Below are 17,689 nucleotides of genomic sequence, written 5' to 3'. Positions count from 1 at the left end.
AAAGAAACGGCATAAGCACAACTTACTAATGGACACCCGTGTTTGATGTCCCTCTTTTCATGTTCAACTCCATCATAAGTTTTCAGCCCTTTTTTTAATAAATAATATTTGCAGTCTTAAATATACTAATCTTGCGTAATCATTTGAAAAAATATATAAATTTAAAATTTATATAATTTTTTTTAATAGTAGATTCTATTTTTTTTTAAATATAAAATTCATAAACTGCATTATCGTTTTTCTTTTGGTATTTGGTGACCATTACCTGAATCGCCGCCAAAAATCTTGCCAAATTCCCCTTTGCAACTTCTTAGGTAAGACTTTTTAATGATCTTGATTTATTTGTTTGTTTTAATGTTGTTCAGGTTGCTTATAGTGCTCAGAGTTCAGCCACCGTTTCAAGACCACGGTTACAGCAGAAACCAACATAGAAGTCAATCTGCAACAAAGTTTTAAATTTATTTCCAGGTCTTCGTAGCTGTGAGATAACGTTATCATTCGAAAGAAGAGGGAGAAAAGAAACAAAACCACTTAATTCGGGTATTATATATAAAAACTTCATAAGTTACATCTCTCCAAATTTCTTAAGATTTCGGCAAATTTGTAGTGGCATGGATAGAGAAGTTAATGCACTTCATGCATGTGGAAAATACCTGATGACTGGAAGTTGGTGCTGGTAAATGAAACATGAGGCGCAGATGCTGGAACCCAAAGGAATTCGGCTAATGCAGAGCATATTAATAATTGGGAGAATGATGGGTTTTTTCACATGGTATACGTGGAGTGTATTGGGCTTGCCCCTGGTGCAGACTATTGTGCATCATTTTAGAAGCGTGGACAATATCCCATTAAGTAAAAGCCTAGAGTTCATCATGGGCTAGTGCTTACTGAAATTGGGTTGGGGACTTGTTAGTCTGCTGACAAAATATTCTATATATTACATCAGCAATGCCTTTTCCCAAGTAAGATAACGAAAGTGGAGTATCTTCTCATGTTTTTTCCTTTCTATATTTGACGAGATTACATTATTGAATCTTGCACACTGCGCATCAAAAAGTAATATAAAAAAGCTCATTAAGTAAGAATTACAAAGAATAATCTGCTTTCCATCAGAAACTCGAGTTGTCTACAGTTCAATAATTTGGAAGCAGAGAATACATACAGCAGCCAAAGTGCATGTGTCCATGCAAGGACTAGTCTTCTCGTATCATTGAAATCTTGATGGAGTTTGTGAAAGGTATGGGTGCCATGGCTCATGAGGGGCCCTGGCTAATGGCTATGAGCCTTTCCTCTTTTTAAGTGCATTTGTAACAGGCTTTTGTAAAAATTACTTGATAGGGCGATCGGTGGGTCTAACTATCCCAAAAGGCATTTGCATCTGCTCATTTCCTGTCGATAAAGTTCAAATACGAAGTGTAGTAAGCGAACTTTTGAAAACTTCAGTTCGTGTCTGTGCTTTGTAATACTGATGGTGGGACTCATGCCCACAATCTCAGCGGACGATGACATCCCTTTTTGCAGCACATTTGCTTTCGTGTGTTCTGCTCATTGTTGGGCGGAGACATGCATTGGCAGTAATTTCCATCTCTCTCTCTCTCTCTCTCTCTCTCTCTCTCTCTCTCTCTCTCTATATATATATATATATTTATATATTGTATTCTTCAATCTATCATATCATGCTTGTGAAAGTACATATCAACAATGACACCAATCTAGTTCATATCAACATGAATGTTAAAAGACTGCAAAAAACTCGGCAAAATACTGGTTTTGATCAACTTATAGTAATTAAAAGGGGTATTCAGAAATAGCTGCTATGTAATGAAGGATCCATTGACTCGTACAAATAAAAGAAACAGAAGGAAAGAAATTTTGGAACACGATCAAAATGTAGGACGTATCTATTTTTGGCAACTGCAACTCTCTAATCTATCAGGATATTGAATTTCTCCACCTTCTAGGTGTCTTTCTAGGCTGTTCTGCAGGGTTTGGGAGCTGAGGCCCAGTATTCTGGTTTTCTAAACCAGTCATCTTCGTAAATTTGCTTAGTTTCTTCCACCCACTGCTCCATGCTGACGTCTGTTTCTGCTTTACCAATCTATCGAACTGTTTCTGCAGATTCTCCATGTCATTTTGAAGCTCATTGTACTTGGTCTTCACACTATTGAGCTCAAACTTCAGAGTGTTAATGTCTTTCTTAGCGGCTGTCCATCCTTCTTGGAATGATTGTGGAGTCCCTTCGAGAAGTGATTTCCGGTTTGAAATCAATGGCTGGTAGTAACATTCAGCAGCTTCTTTCAGGGAACTGTTGGCTATTGTATTGCTTATCTTTAGCTGCTCAGAGAAGAGGACTTGCACCACGACTCTTAATGGAAGCCTTTCATTTTGAGCAGCATGCATGCATGCATCAATTGAGAGCTTCTGGCAATCCATCAAACGGCAAAGTCGCTTCCTTTCATGCTCAGAAAGCATTGGATGGGCCTGTTACGTTGTTAGACTACCAGAATTATAATAGCAAGTACTATTATTAGTTTTTATGTTCATTTCACTAAATTTGGTATGCTATACGTACTTGTTTATGGATCTCATGATATGCATGTCACAAGCAAAAGCATGGCATTACTGGCATCTTGATGATGCATGCATACAAAACATATTTTTGCTATAACACTTCTGCATGTTGGAGACTTCATGGATACATAAATTTGGTATGCTATACGTACATGTTTATGGATCTCATAATATGCATGTCACAAGCAAAAGCATGGCATTACTGGCATCTTGATGATGCATACATACAAAACATATTTCTTGCTATAACACTTATCCATGTTAAAGACTACAACTATGTTTGTGAATCTCTGGTAGGCAGATTTGAATGCATGCTCGCGCTTACGCATATAACAATTAATGCGAATGAATTTTGGAGTTCATCTGTTCCAACTTTGCAAAGAAGCGGCAAAGTTTGTCCTTTAGTCATACTTATAGCACTAATCAAGCATGCACATCTGTCATACACCTCAAAGCAAAAGGAACTTCACTGGTGCACAAAATTCACAGATGAGGAACCTTCCCTATTGTGGGATATTTTCTTTTTGTTCTTTGGGTGGCTCACCAACCGAACCAGGTTCCTTTTTTCTTTTATTTTTTATTTTTTGCTTACAAGATTAACTTTAGAAATAGGGAATTACCTTGAGGTATGAATCAATTGCTCTGTAAAGTCCGTCATCACAGGTCCTTGCAGATTCAGGCAAAGCTTCTGCCAGCACCTGGAACTTCGTGAGGGAGAGGTCTCTATCTCTGGACACCTCTGTAAGATAACTGTCAACAAGCCTTGCCACTCTCATCTTAGCGTTTGGGTTAGCAATCCTGTGACTACCGTCATACATGTGTTTGTCAGAAAAGGATTGTCTGCTCGGACTTGAACTTTCCGTCTGTTCTTGAACTAGAAAATGCTCCAGAAGTCTCTGAACAAGATCCACATCGTACATTGTCTCACTTTTACCGTAAGAAGGAATAAGAAGATCTGCCAATGTAGCCTGTTCAAACTGCATTCCCACTCGTTTCTCCAATTCAGTTACCAAAGCAGGAGCCACTTTCAACATGTTTGCCATTCTCAACAGCCGAAGCAGGAAGCTGCATGAGACACTATCCTTCTGTGGGGGAATTATACTAATAAGGCTCTCGATGATCATCCGCTGATCTTTGGCCTGAACAGTAGAAAGCTCATCTTTAGTTCCTGCCACAATCATATGGAGCCCGCCCCTCCAACTACTGCTGATACTACCTATATTAATGGTTCTGCCATTGCTAATTCCTTCGTCTCCTGCCCCTGCTGCATCACTTATCAGGCCTGGAAGCCATTTGGCTGCATAGTGCATTATTGCTGCTCCAATCAGTTCAAATTTCATTCCTTTAACCTTAATTGCCGTGACGACCCTGACAAAGTGATCAATCCTAAGGAGAGAAACATCTTCAAACCACCAATCAGGAGGAACCTGCTGATTTCTACTGGGACTGGAGTCCATGTCATTCCATTTTGGGCTGGAATCTTTTGGGGGCTTTCCAGTATATGCCCATCTTATTCCTTTTGGATTGGCACAAGCCTTCCAAGCAATAGACTCGCTGCACCTTCTCACAATTTGAAGGTTCTCTGCCCATGGTGAGAGCTTCTCGCAGCTTTTCAACACTGCTATTGAGTCTCTCCATGAAGACAAAACAACATAGCTTAGAAATGCTTCGGTTTTGAATATAAGATTGCCTTCTTCCAAGTCCTCTGTCATTTCAAGGTACTCTGCAGCACATCTCAGGCCAGAGATATTGGCTGCTGTTAGATCAACAGCAACTCCATAGCAGAATTTTGCAGCTAACTCAAAAGCATCAGATCCGCCAGGTAGGTCATCCAGCACAATCTTATTCAATTCCGGGTTTCTTGATTCATATAGGATCCTGTTCACCTTTCCACTCCGAGAAAGCAAGGGATACTTATCCAACAAAAGAAAGAGAGAATCAAAGAGAGACACGAAATTAAATACATGTGTTATCACTAGTAAGCTTCATTTTCTAAGCCACAAAAAGTATAATTTTAAACATCTGGGTCGGAAGGAAAATAAAAAATAAAAAAATAGCTACCTTGTGCAAGTGGAAATAAACATCCCCAACTTGAACTTGAAGATCACTAGGAACATCAGTATCGACATACCTACATAAATGAAAAAACCCACCGCATGCTTCAGAATGGAGGAAAATTCATAGTACACTAGAAAAACTGTAGCAAGATTATTTTGGATGAATTAACTATATACCAAGGCACTGGTTTGCACACATGCAGAACAAAATTTGGTTAATTTACCTGAAGCTCACAATCTCTAGACCTTCTAATTGTTCCAAAAACATTTATTTACTAGCATTAAGAAACTAAACCTCTATCTTTAACTTTGGTTCTCATCTCAGTAAATATACTCGGTCTTCATTCATACATACCAAGACTGGCCCCTCAGCTCAAATCCGTCAGGCTTGACCCCATGCTTGCTTGAGGTAAGAACGCTATTCCCATAGTCTCGGCCATCAACTGACTCGTTCTCTGATTCCCACATGATGGAAACCAAATTATCAAGAAAACTAAGTAGGATTTTATCAGGAAAGAGCCTCCAAAACAGAAGGAGAACGAAAAACTGATCACAAGAACAAGGTCGGAACAACCAGAATGACACAAGACTGACGAAAAAAAATGGAAAAATCCCACGCGGTAAGCTTGGAATTGTCCTGAATTTTCGCTTCCTAGCAGAATTTCATGGCCCCTTACAAAGTAATGGGAATAGTAGGCACTGTTTTTGGATCATATCGGTTGCATTCTTTGCTCTTTAGCTTTGGATTTCAGATATCCGTGTATAAAGAATGGGATATTCAGTACTGTTCTAGGACCATGATCCTAGTGGATCTGGATGCTCTACGGTGGAAATACCTCTCCTTAATCAGCTTGTATTGATTTAAGAGTTCGTATTTAATACTGAAGCCTATGTAGCCCAATGATTTGTTAGCATAATTACTTGCTTTGGTATGCATTAATCGTCCCTGTTTACCTCTGCATAGAAAACAAAAAACTTTTGAGTAACTAGCAAAAAATAAAACCGAGAGAATGAATTACTTCCATGATCAGGGTCACTTTTCAGTTCGGATTGACAACAAAAAAAAAAGAAAAAAAAAAAAGAAAAAAAGAAAAAAAAGGCACCTCAGTCCAGCCAATAGTTGACCACATAAGGACCAATAAATATTCAGTCTATTAGCAATAACTTGATTGTGCTCTCATTGAGAGTTGATTATCTGTTAAAAATGAAATCGTACAAATGCAGATGCGTCCTGAATCAATAGGGTTTGGTACTTGGGTCCCCATCGTATTAGGAGAGTTTGTCTTCCTGCTAACTCATGCAACTTAGAGAGAGATCTATTTCGACCCTTTTCCCCCCTTCGTCTTTTTAATTACTGATATAACCAAATACATTTTTTGTTGGGGCCTGACTCTGTCTGGGAGATCCATTTTTCATTTTTTTTTTTTGAAAAAAATGGTAAATCTTTAACTTTTTGCCATATTAAGGCAGTTTTTTTAGAGCACTGATAGAAATGGAGCAAATGGTGAGCATATCCTTCATCCTCCAGACCTTCACCATCGGTGGCCCTTTCATAAAGCTGGCTGTTGCTGTCCTTTTTCCTCATTGAATAATGAATTGCACCCCAGAAGTAGGACCTTTTTACTGTGTCGAGATGTGTGCATCAGTGCATGTGATACTATATTGCTCGATCCCATGCCGTTCTAGCCGTTCATTAACCCACCATCCTCTAATTTCATGTTTCTGCATAATACACAAACACATATATCTGAGTGTATATTATTATTATTATTATTATTATTATGACAGCAAACCTTAACAGTACTGAAGGTTCTCTCTGGGACTCATGAATGAAAGCATTGAAAGGAAAAGACAAAGGGAAATAACACAAAATTCTGCGACCTAACAGTGATAGGGATAAGGAAGATGGGACCCCTAATAGCTTTAGTGGCTGAGAGTATGGTTACCACGCCTTCATCCTGTGGCAGCTGCCTATGATGTGGTTTTTAAAGGACAGTCGATATACCAACACAACAAATGAGTTTTCCTGTTGTATGATTGATGCAGAAAACTCAATTATTAATCATCAATCATAGGTAGAAGCTTTTAGGAGAATTAAATATTTTATTAAATAAAAAAAAAATGAGTCCCCTTAAAGAAACTCAAACTATATTATTTTGTGATTTTCTAATGCTAACAGTTCACACCACCATTATACCTATGATCTGACTTCTCATGCAGTTGTGTTTCTGCATGTTCAGATTCCCTTGGCCTTAGGTTTTGCATCGTCAATTCATGATTGCTTTCATCAGAACTCGTTCACTCTCTACATGGAAAGCGAAGGTTGCAACATTTCAAGCCTTGCAAGTTTCACACACTTACTTGAGACAAAAGAGAAAGAAGAGTGTTTTGTTCATGCATTTGTCAAGAAAAATATGCCCAAATAATAATCAGAAGGTGTTAGATGGGAGCAGAACTTGGAAGGGAATGAAGGGTCTGCTTTTTGGACGTAATTCGAGGGTGAAGGGCACACGAGTGAACAGCTGCTGTGGGGTTGTAGTACTACAACAGACACAAGTACTATTTTTTATTTATAATTTGATTTGTTGTGTCGATGGATAGATGTGGACTACACATAATGCATAATGGTGATATTCTGTAAGAGTTACAAGGTTGTTGAAAATTAAATCGGAGATTTGATTGCTTCAAGCGTTCATACTTATTTATTTTTTCTTTTTTTAAAAGAAAAATATAAAATCGTGCCTAAACATCGAATAAATGAATATTTTGTCTTTTTTTTTTTTCAAAAAACAAAAATTTCAGAGATAATTTGATCTTTTAAATAGAAAATGGATCCCTTATAAATTTTTTTATAATTTAAAAAGGTGATTATCAAAACTGATAATTTCATGATATTTTATTTTCTTAATAATACTTTAAGATAAAGTTTTGTTATATATAGTCATTTTTTCATATACTTTGTACGTTCTACTGATATAATTGACCAAAGTATTTATTTTATATTAAAAAATTGATGCAACAATCAAATTAAGAAAATGCACAAAGAATATGAAAAAATAAATACATATTATTGAGGTTATACCATTCGGTATAAGATTTTCGGACATGTAGATCTAACAGCAGCATTTAAAGTTGTAGAACTATTCAATCTGATAAGATAATTTGAGAGGATCTCAATTCTAGAAATTTAGCAAACTTGAAATAAATAAATAAAACTTGTAAAATCCGAATTCTAGATTTCATTAACCAATCTCCTAAACTGTTACGTTAATAATTAAAGTTTTCTCCCACATCTTATTTTGGCCACCCCAGAAGAAAGAAAAAAAAGAACGAACAAAGGAGAAATCATAATAAATAATAGTGTCTTTCGTGGACCGACAGTAGGCTTGCAACTTGCAGAGGCCATCAACGTGAAGGGGAGAAATCTGTATGAAATTTAAAGGCAAATTTAATTGTCGGGATGTCTTCTAAAATGGCTGACAGTGTGTGTGAAAGCGAGCGTCTTGGAGGGCTTGGTGGCAATTGCACCACGTTACCTTCCGCTCTTCCCCACATCACCATGGGTGATTTGGACTCTTCACCACACCCTGCAAATATACATGTCATTTCCCTCGCCTCTTCAGTTTCTTATATATATTCGAATTGGTCAACCTTTCAAACAGTTGCTGAATCCTTGGGCAGACAGGAGACCACCTGGCTAACTGGAACAAACGATACCTCAACTATACCTTCTGTCTTTGACAACCAGACCCAAATAAACAAACCACCGAGACAAAACTGTAAAAAATGTGACCCAATGAACAAAAAGCGGATTTATTTGATATGCACAGACCACTCTACTTTTAATTAGCACAAAGCTTCTACAATAGATATATACAGATTTGGAGCCAATCGGATGTCGCTGCGTGTAATACTCGGTGATCAGACTGCAGATTCACGACTAAAGGCAAACCAAAATAACACAATTTCTATCCACATAAGAAGATATACAAACAATTACACATTTTCCGACATGTCAGGCCAACCCAATTGTTTAGACATTACCTCTTGGTTCCAGGTAAAGGGTCAGCTGGTTATTAGCCTTGTTTCTTCACAGCTAAGCCTAGATGTTTTTTATTACAGAAGGGGCAAAAAAATCTAGTGATTTTAAGTAACCCCACAATGGGTACAGGTGGCGGCTGTGTCAGTGGGTTATGGTTTATACAGCCAACTCAAAACGCTGCACAGAGATTATTAAGCTTCATGTTAGAGGAACACTGTTGTCGGATTGGGCTGTTGGGGCTGCAAAGCCTACTTCTCTTTGGTTCAGATATTCTCACACGTGAAATGGCCACTGCAAGGGCATCAACCAATCCACATTCCTGCTCTTCTGACCTCCTACTCGAACTATCCGATGATGAATTTAGGCAAGAGTCATCACTGAGAAAGCTGCTGGCAATTGTCTTGTTTCTCTCTGACTCCACTCCAGTTATAGCAGTCAGTTGTTTGGAAGTCAGTTTTACACGGTTTCTCGTTTTTGACTTGAATGTTGAAGTCTCCAATGTTTGTTCTGTATAGAACAAAAGCCACGGGTGTCCTGAAAAATTTCACAACTCGATTAAAAAAATCCACAAAATGGGTAGAAAATGAAATTCCATTTAGTCTAGATGAAATAAATGGGGAATATAACTCTATACTACACTACACGAAAACCAAAACTGCTTCTGTAACTCTGGTGAAGTAGTCTGAAGGTAATGAATCTAAATTCTTCCCAATACGTTGAGAATTGAAGTTCAAGTCTCGGACAGGTTTCTACAGTCTTCATCCAGTAATTGGACGGCTGTAAATATGATGTAAAAAGTCTCCGTCTGGCTCGTCTCAACTAGTGTAAAAACTGGTACAAACTGCAAATACAGGTCCCAGACCCAGACCCACAAGCAGAGCCCTATATTCAATCAAGCAAAACATGGCCCATAAGATCCAAGAGGCTGGAGAAGCTTCAACATTTGCTCTCTTGATCATCTTGATGACAAACTACAAATGCATAAAAATACTTATATTTCATTGCCGTAGAGCTGAACCAACATGGCCTCCTTTCTTCATCTTCTCCTTCTCCTTCTTTTATTAAGAAGATTTGAAACTAAAGACCAAACTTAAACCCACGCTGCCCCTTTGACACTTCAGCCAAAGCTTAAAAAAAAAAGAAAACAGCATACTTCAAGGTTGATAAAATTTGATGGAACTCAAAACATTATAGATGTTTGCACAAGACAACAGAAATGCATCAAACGAGGGATGCAGGTCTGGCTTCCACAAAAAGCCTCCCATAGATGGCAAGGAAAATTTCAGACTTCGAGATTTAAGTTAAATTTTACTAGGTACAATTAATTCTTCAAAACTCAGAGGCCCCAATGAACATTTAATAATTCACTTTGTGGAAACAAAAGGGACTAGACAGAGCTTACTTAATACTTCATCAGCAGTTAGCCTTGCAGAAACATCCCTTGTCAGCATGCCAGCAATCAGATTTCGGGCAGGTTGAGAGACTGATTCCCATACTCCAGTCTCAAAGTTGATGTTCACCTTCTTGATAGCCTGAAAAATTGCCTCCACTGAATCACCCTGAAATGGAAGCATGCCAACCAAAAGTGCGTGGAGGAGGACACCGGCACTCCAGATATCAACCTTTTCTGAGTAATCACCGATCAAGACTTCGGGAGCAACATAAGCAGGGCTGCCAACCACACCTGCCAGGCTCTGACCTGCAGAAAAGAAACCACAGTTTCATTTTAGGCAAATCTACTAATTATTGAATGCAGTGTACAAGAAAAAAGAAGAAGAAGATGGATGGTAAAAGCAAACTAGTTGCAAAGCCTACTTATGAATCCAATTATTAAAACAATTATTACCAGGGTAAAGAAAAAGGCAGTAACAGTAAAACAGATAGAACATGAAATAAATAAGTTAAACAACCATTAAAAGTTCAACTATTTACACCATCTGTGACAAAAATAAACTAGGATCCCAGCAGATTAAAAAAAAAGGTACCATTTCAGTCCAGATCAACAGAGTTTTGATAATCTTAACAGTTTTCATCTTAAATCTCATCATGTGGTCTCAATAGGTTTGGGCAGGTATGTTTGACAAGCGGGCACAAGGCTTCAAATGAAGTCAGATAGAGTAAAAACCATGTTTCTGATTTAAAGCCAAAACAAAAGTAGTAAAATAGAAACAATCACCATGCTTTACACCATATTTTAGAAATCATGAACACAAAGCGAATGATTTACAAAAGAAATCGACCAGTATGATGTCAAGTTGATGATTGCATTATGCATACAACCATTCTCATGAACAATTAGTTTATACTTGAGCAACAGGTTGTACGATGCCTTCTTTAAATTAATTCTAGAAATAAAATATGTGTATCAGCTCTGTTGATAGAAATATTATTACCATTAGACACCCTCGCAGCTAAGCCAAAGTCTGCAAGCTTCATCTGTCCTGAACTAGTAAGCAGGATGTTCTCGGGTTTTATATCACGATGAATGACTCCCATCTCATGGCAGTACTTGATGACCAAAACCAGTTCCTTCAGTATATTAGCCGCTCGATGCTCTGAATAATTCCCTTCCCTAGCCATCTGATCAAGCAACCGTCCTCCAGAACAGAACTCCATCACAAGATAGAATGATTCTGCATCTTCATACACTGCCCTTAATGTTACAATGCCAGGATGACCAGAGAGATGCTGCATTATCTCCACCTCCTGATATACAAGCTCCTCACCCTTCCGCAATGTCTTGCATGCAAACTGCTCTCCACTCACTTTATTCCGACACAACGTCACTGACCCAAACTTCCCTTTCCCAATTATCACACCCAGCTCATAATCCTGATCAATCTTCTTCTTCCTACCCATTTGAGTTGCAGCATCAATACACCCAATTTTTCTCTTAAGACCCCTTGCAGGTGGGTTCGGGCTGGTGCTCCTACAAGGTGGAGCAGTAACTATTCCTTGAAATACATTTTTACTGGAACTAACTTCTTTAATATCATCTTCCTTACACTTCTTTTTGTGCCTTGAGCTGCTTGCCAATGACAAGTGAGACCAAATGGTTAATTTTTTCAAAGAATTGCAACTTAACCGCAAAATTTCCAATCCCTTCCTTTTCTTCCCAAGTGCCTCCATGATACAAATTAAGGTAAACAAAAATCATACAACATCGTAGATGCCATGAGCACCTGAAGAATATATCATTCACTGTGTAATTGACAGAATCTCCGTTGTAATCCTTGAATCCAAACAATAACCGTCAACTCTTTTCACTGGAACACTGGGAGAAACCACTACATCAATCGATTGCTTTCTTATTGAGTTCTGCACTTTCAGGAAATGGGTATTATTTAGAATACATTTAACTGATTATCAATTCCCATGAAACACCATAAAAATCCTAAATTGACATGATGATGATAATAATGGCACAGAAACACAAAAAAGGGAATAGTCTAGACCTTTGAACATCGGAAGCCGCTTGTTCTTTTTCTTCCGCCCCATCTACTTTGATCAACAAAGGCAATCTGAGAACGCAAGATAAAAATAAAATAAAATAAAAAATAAAAAATGCACCATTTTGTTTGCTATAAGATTAAAGAAAAAGAATATAAAAGCATGCTTTTAAGACCTTAGTCTTGCATCCATTAGTTGAGACCTAAGAAAAACCATAAATTTCCTCTCATCCGAGAAAATCTAGCAACCATATTTGATGTTGATTAAGGCCAATTTCTTTTCTTTTCTTTTTCTTTCTTTTTATTGAGATCAATTTCTCGATCTTCAAAACAGAACTCGCTAAAAATATAGAATTCACCACTTCTTGAGATCGAAACAGAGTTTAATTTCAAGCCAAACTCCTAGACCCTAGGGAACGAAATACAGAAGTAGCTGTTTATCAGTTAAATTTTGAATGGCTTACTGCAGGATAGTTTACCAATTGAAAGATAAAAAATTGTCCCAAGTGCCTTTCTTTCCTTATCATTTGCCTCTGTTTTCTCATTAACCAAACAGGAGATAATCTCAAGGGGAAAAAAGAATAAAAAAAAATTCGGGATAAATAAAAGTAAGCTTTGGATTGATAAACTGAATGATGGAAACGGAAACCGTTAAGACGAAAAAAAAAATGTAAGATCGGTGCGTGAACTTACCTTTAAAGAGAAGAATAAGAACTGAAGAAGGAATTAGATGGAGTGTTGATTTGAGACTACTGTGGGCTTTGATGGAAAGAAAGAGCTGCGTGTCGGAAAGAGCGAGAGAGAGTGAAAAGCTCATGTGACAAGGGCAACAGCCTTATATTATTTAGATCTCTGTCGGTCTCGCGCGTCCCCATTAACTACCCTGTGGTTCCAAACACGGTATACTAGTGTGAGACCTGCAAGTCTTCAACACAAAAGTCCGGATGGAGGCATCAGCCAAGTACCAACATTCCTAGTTTTAGACTTTTTTTCTCTTTTTTCTAGAATGTTTATTTAAATTAAATTTATCACGTGACATATTTTTAATTAATTAATTATTATTCGAAAGCACTTGAAAGCATAAATACTTGAGTATCGACCATCAAGAACAGCTAGCGTCTTGAATCTTGATGATTGACAAATTATTACAGTACGTACGACAACATTCATTAATTAATTGAAAGCTCGAACACGATCCAAGCAGGATTTCCCATCAAGTTGGTTGCCTTGTTGAAGTTCCAAGTAGCCTTTGTATGTCATCCCAATGTATGCTGCTGGCTGCTCCTTGCTTTCCAACTCAGGTGCTGGCCTGATCATCGTCTCCAATGAAGGCCCGTTCGCAATGCCGAGCGATATCCTCGTAGCTTTGCCGTTCACCACTGCTCGATGCACGTTACTCTTGTACTTCCCATTACTCAAAATCTAATACAAAAATAAAACATCATTGTGTACGTAGAAATTAGAATATACGACAGTATTGGATTAAGAAAAAAATGATATTTTTCATCTTAAATTTTATTATCTTTTTCTTTCAAGTGATTGATATATATATATAAGAAATCATATGTATCAGTACTTGTTGTTTATGAACGATGAAATAAAGAATAAAGAAGCTTTGCACCTCGAGCTGATCGGCAGTATTGACCAGAAAGGAGTTGGGAATGGCATTGACCTTGACCCAATTCCCATTGTGCTGTGTTTGGAGGCCACCAATTCCATTCTGCACTAGAAGAGTCAAGAGGCCGTGGTCCGAATGTGGTGGCAAGCCCATCGCAAGTTCAGGCTGTGGACAGGGAGGGTAAAGGTTTGCAGCAAAGACTTGCAAACCTGATTCCAGATTCGTGGCCTTTTCGATGTAGCAGGGTTCCAATCCCAAGCTCATTGATATTGCTTTGAGTAATTCCCTTGCCACTTCCCGGATTCTTTTGCAGTAATCCAATGAAACCTCCCTGCAACAACAGCAACAAATAAACTAATGAGTAGCAACAGCATCAATAAATAAACTAAACGAGTGTACAAGCCTAAAATGCTAAGTAAGATGCATGTGGCCTATTCTGTTTTCTTAAGCCAATGTTTTAATAATTTTGCTGAATTGAGAAGTTTGCTAGAAAGTTTTAGGAGGTGTTGTCAACTTAATTTTTTTCGATTGATATTGAGACATACTCTCAAATTTTGGTGAACTAGATTCTAAAGGGAGAATGCAATAATTGGTATCTTTTTTTTTTTTTGGAATAAAAAAGGAAACCTCGTATATTTATCTATCAAAAGTTGCACCAGTATAATTTGACTCCTTACAAACTTGTAAAGAAATAAATTCTGGACACTCATCAATCCAAATTTGATCATGTTCAACTAATAAAGCTTGTTTCGCTTACGAATTTGCCACCCTATTTCCTTCTCTTCTTGTAAATTGAACCTTCCATGCCCTTCTCTCTCTCAAAACAACTTTAACATCTTCTACTATATGCCCACTAGGAGAAAAGTCATCATCCTCACTATTAACAACTTGTACCACCACTTGAGCATCCCCTTCAAGTTTGACTATTAAAACCCAATTCATTACTCAGTTCGACAGCCTACCATAGTGCCATAGTTTCTGCTATAGTAGAATTAGAAACTGGTGGTTTTTTATAACAAGCACAAGCCAGGACTTCTCCAATACCATTCCTCAAGCTAGACAATACCAAGTCCCAAGTTTTGTGTGCCTAAAGAAGCATCCCAATTTGCTTTTATGAATCCTTGTGTCGGCTTAATCTACGTTTGACTGTCACTTCCCATGATAACTTCACTTTTTATCTTTGACTGATCATTTGTCCTAGCCTCTTGAAAATCTTCAATAATTGCAATAATTGATATCTTGAAGATTATTGAGACGAGCTTCAGGCTTGCCTTAATTGCCTGGATTATAGAGTGAGTCATGTATCATGTGAAGGAAATGTTGTGGCTGATTTACTTGCTAAGCTTAGTACTAGGGGTCTTAATATGGAATGGTTTGAGGATAGAGGTACTTTGCCCAGCAAGCTAAGAGGCCTCCTTTGCAGGGATGAATTGGTCTTCCTTACTTGCGAATATCTTGGTGAGGTACATTTCTTCTTACCTCTATTTTTTCTTTGATATGCTATTATATATTTGCTTGCCCTGTCTTTTTCTTGCAGAAGGTTTTTTTGGTTGGTTGTAATGTAATTTTTTAGTCATTTTGGAATTTTGTTTTGATGGCTAGGCTTTTTGCTGCTTGGATTTTGATCTTTTTTAATATTTATAACCCTTAGGCTTCTAGTTTGTAATCACGGTTTTTCTCTATTATAAATGAGGGTTATCAATATAATTGAGATACCGTCATCTTCTTAAAAAAAAAAAAACTTAACTAGACAAGTCTTATATCATTGTAAAAAATAAATCATACTAATAAAGAATAGTTTTTTTTTACAACTTTTTAAAGTGGAGTCTAACTTTTTACAAGAAGATTTGTCTATTTAAAATCCGTATAAATCATTTTCCCAAACTAATATTAGAATTCATTTTACAGAAATTAATATTAATTATTCTTTATCATGATTTCATCATTCAGGATTAATATGTCAACTAGTATATAGGAACGTCATCGTATTGCATCGGCCGATATTAATTATATATACCTCGTAAGTAGGAAATACCATCTCAAAGTCAGTCCAATCACTCAAACATGATCATGGGCCCATGGCAATTATGAGTAGACAATTAGTACTGGCCATTCTGAACATGATCAGCTTGCACTTGTAGGTGTAGGAAAGTACTCTTTACAAAGAGAAATGATATTTATAATAGTGATTATATAAGCGGCGTGTAATTATTTTAGAAAAATGAATTAATATGAGATCTATATGAAAAAAAATTAATTTTTTAATCGTAGATCTCACTCTTTTTTAAAACGATTGTACAGCGTTTATAATTTTACGACTGTATGTAACATTACTCATTTTTAAATGAAAAAATCATGAAACTAGAAGACAAAAAAATCCTAATCCATCCTTACACCACATATTATATATTATTATTTTTTATTAAATATATAATGTATAGATGATAAATAAAAATTTTATCTGTTCAAGCCGAATTGATCACAGAAACTATATGATTCACCTTTGAAGATCTAGTCACTGACTAGCATTTTATTATGATCAGTACTTATAATGAAGAATGCACGCAGTAGCTAATTGCTAAACCATATATAAATTAAATACCTGAATCCAGCAGGTTTGTAGGGGAACTGAAACTCATGATCAGGATTTATAAGGATTTTGAGAAAATCCCTCCAGAAGAAAACCTTCTCCAATGATTTATTGAAGCTGGTTCCGCACCTGATCGGATCCAACAAGTTTTTCCCCTCGAATTCTCTCTTTTCCTCCTCTGTCAGATCGAAGAACCCTCTAAGACCCTCTATCACTGCCTCCATTTGCCTCTCCGGTACGCCATGATTGATCAGCTGAGACAAGTTTTCAAACTCATGAGCACGCATGCGCCAACTACGTACACATGTATCTCCAGTACTGGTAAAGAAAAGAAATGGTTAAAAATTGATTGATATTTTACCATGAAGAAGCCCCAGTCCTTGCAGGCCTTGCCAAGCTCTTGGATGGCTTGAGACCGTTGATGAGGAGTGCCTGAGGTGAGTAATGAGAAATCAATGACCGGGATTGGGTCTTCCGGGTCTTCTGAAACTGCTTGAATATCTTTAGGATTTGCGGTGTGAGTGTAAAGGGAAGGAATAGAGGTGAGGCCAGGTGATTCGGCTAGTTTCTTGCACGTCGTCATGGGAAATTGATAGAAAATGGTTGAGACTTGAGAGGATGATTGGAAAATTGAGTAGGAAATGGTTAGACGATCAGATGTGGCAAAATGAGTGCTGGATGGACGCTGATATAAAGTAAAAAGAAAGACCTGTCTTCATAGAGGTCTTGGATCCAATTGAGTGCATAATTTAAGTCAGTCGGCCACTTGAAAGCATTTTGTTTAGGACCGTACGTGCTGCAAGGACCGAGAATTCAATCCAAGAAAGCGACCGATAAATGCAAATGCAAGTTAATTTTTATTTTTATTTTTTCTTTAATCATTAATTTGAACATGTATTTCACATATTTTTATTTGTTTGCATCTTTTTTCGTTTGGTTTGGTTTAGTTATCTTTTATTTTTTTGGTCTGTATCTCAGTTTTATTTTATTTTTTTCAGTTGAGGAAAGTGATCCATACTTGATGTGCAAAGTCTTGAGCACTTGAGTTCTCACAGAGTCCATTCCTTGAGCTGAAAGCATTAATTCTCCATGCATTATAAACGTTTATAATTCTCCATGCATGCATTATAAACGTTTATAATACTCCATGCATTATAAACGTTAATTCTCCACCCACTTTGTTTTTTTCTAAACTGATTTATAAATATATTTTTGTTTCTAAACGTTATTTTCCATGCATTATTCTTTTTCTTAAGTGTAGATGCAAGAGTTTGTTACCAATCCACCAAAAAGGGAGATTGTAGATGCAAGAGTTTGGCTTGGAAGTTGATACGTTTGGATAGAAATAGGTGACTAAGATGA

The 17,689-nt window shown here is 37.2% G+C and overlaps 3 protein-coding genes across 6 annotated transcripts; all 3 read right to left on the bottom strand.

Annotated features, from left to right (window-relative positions):
• Nucleotides 1–1,753: 1,753 nt before the first annotated feature.
• Nucleotides 1,754–5,117, bottom strand: LOC122313865 (root phototropism protein 3-like). Its single transcript, XM_043129144.1, has 4 exons — nucleotides 4,984–5,117; nucleotides 4,633–4,702; nucleotides 3,192–4,484; nucleotides 1,754–2,481 (listed from the first exon to the last, which is right to left on the bottom strand). The coding sequence occupies exons 1-4, from the start codon at nucleotides 5,094–5,096 to the stop codon at nucleotides 1,933–1,935; spliced, it is 2,025 nt and encodes a 674-aa protein (XP_042985078.1). The 5' UTR covers nucleotides 5,097–5,117; the 3' UTR covers nucleotides 1,754–1,932.
• A 3,452-nt stretch (nucleotides 5,118–8,569) lies between these two features.
• LOC122313285 (serine/threonine-protein kinase PEPKR2-like) lies at nucleotides 8,570–13,018 on the bottom strand. 4 transcript variants are annotated; one of them, XM_043128144.1, is made up of 6 exons: nucleotides 12,813–13,018; nucleotides 12,126–12,191; nucleotides 11,853–11,988; nucleotides 11,064–11,695; nucleotides 10,073–10,369; nucleotides 8,570–9,204 (listed from the first exon to the last, which is right to left on the bottom strand). In XM_043128144.1, the coding sequence occupies exons 4-6, from the start codon at nucleotides 11,527–11,529 to the stop codon at nucleotides 8,840–8,842; spliced, it is 1,128 nt and encodes a 375-aa protein (XP_042984078.1). In that variant the 5' UTR covers nucleotides 11,530–11,695; nucleotides 11,853–11,988; nucleotides 12,126–12,191; nucleotides 12,813–13,018; the 3' UTR covers nucleotides 8,570–8,839. The 4 variants fall into 4 exon arrangements, with proteins under 4 accessions (XP_042984078.1, XP_042984075.1, XP_042984077.1 ...); XM_043128141.1 differs by having other exon boundaries at nucleotides 11,064–11,988; XM_043128143.1 differs by having other exon boundaries at nucleotides 11,064–11,988; nucleotides 12,126–12,168.
• Nucleotides 13,019–13,157: 139 nt separating this feature from the next.
• LOC122313286 (2-oxoglutarate-dependent dioxygenase 19-like) lies at nucleotides 13,158–17,064 on the bottom strand. Its single transcript, XM_043128145.1, has 4 exons — nucleotides 16,689–17,064; nucleotides 16,340–16,581; nucleotides 13,741–14,068; nucleotides 13,158–13,541 (listed from the first exon to the last, which is right to left on the bottom strand). Exons 1-4 carry the CDS (start codon nucleotides 16,908–16,910, stop codon nucleotides 13,293–13,295), a joined length of 1,041 nt encoding a protein of 346 aa, XP_042984079.1. The 5' UTR covers nucleotides 16,911–17,064; the 3' UTR covers nucleotides 13,158–13,292.
• Between the last annotated feature and the right edge of the window lie 625 nt (nucleotides 17,065–17,689).

The sequence above is a fragment of the Carya illinoinensis genome, chromosome 6, assembly GCF_018687715.1.
Source record: "Carya illinoinensis cultivar Pawnee chromosome 6, C.illinoinensisPawnee_v1, whole genome shotgun sequence".
NCBI classification, from domain to species: Eukaryota; Viridiplantae; Streptophyta; class Magnoliopsida; order Fagales; family Juglandaceae; genus Carya; species Carya illinoinensis.
The sequence above is the reverse complement of the archived record's forward strand: the minus strand, read 5'-3'. Positions and strand labels throughout refer to the sequence as shown.

Bases quoted from the DNA above. Each gene is read 5' to 3' on its own strand.
- LOC122313865 (XM_043129144.1), bottom strand. From the start codon at position 5,096: ATGTGGGAATCAGAGAACGAGTCAGTTGATGGCCGAGACTATGGGAAT. The intron at 4,703-4,983 runs GTATGTATGAAT...TCATTTATGTAG, and splicing joins GAGCTGAGGGGCCAGTCTTG to GTATGTCGATACTGATGTTC. The intron at 4,485-4,632 runs GTAGCTATTTTT...TTGTTGGATAAG, and splicing joins TTTATTTCCACTTGCACAAG to TATCCCTTGCTTTCTCGGAG.
- LOC122313285 (XM_043128141.1), bottom strand. From the start codon at position 11,799: ATGGAGGCACTTGGGAAGAAAAGGAAGGGATTGGAAATTTTGCGGTTA. The intron at 10,370-11,063 runs GTAATAATATTT...TCTTTTCTGCAG, and splicing joins AGCTGCGAGGGTGTCTAATG to GTCAGAGCCTGGCAGGTGTG. The intron at 9,205-10,072 runs GTAAGCTCTGTC...GAAATTTTTCAG, and splicing joins AACTGCTGATGAAGTATTAA to GACACCCGTGGCTTTTGTTC.
- LOC122313286 (XM_043128145.1), bottom strand. From the start codon at position 16,910: ATGACGACGTGCAAGAAACTAGCCGAATCACCTGGCCTCACCTCTATT. The intron at 14,069-16,339 runs GTATTTAATTTA...CTGTTGTTGCAG, and splicing joins TACAAACCTGCTGGATTCAG to GGAGGTTTCATTGGATTACT. The intron at 13,542-13,740 runs GTGCAAAGCTTC...TTTTTGTATTAG, and splicing joins ATACTGCCGATCAGCTCGAG to ATTTTGAGTAATGGGAAGTA.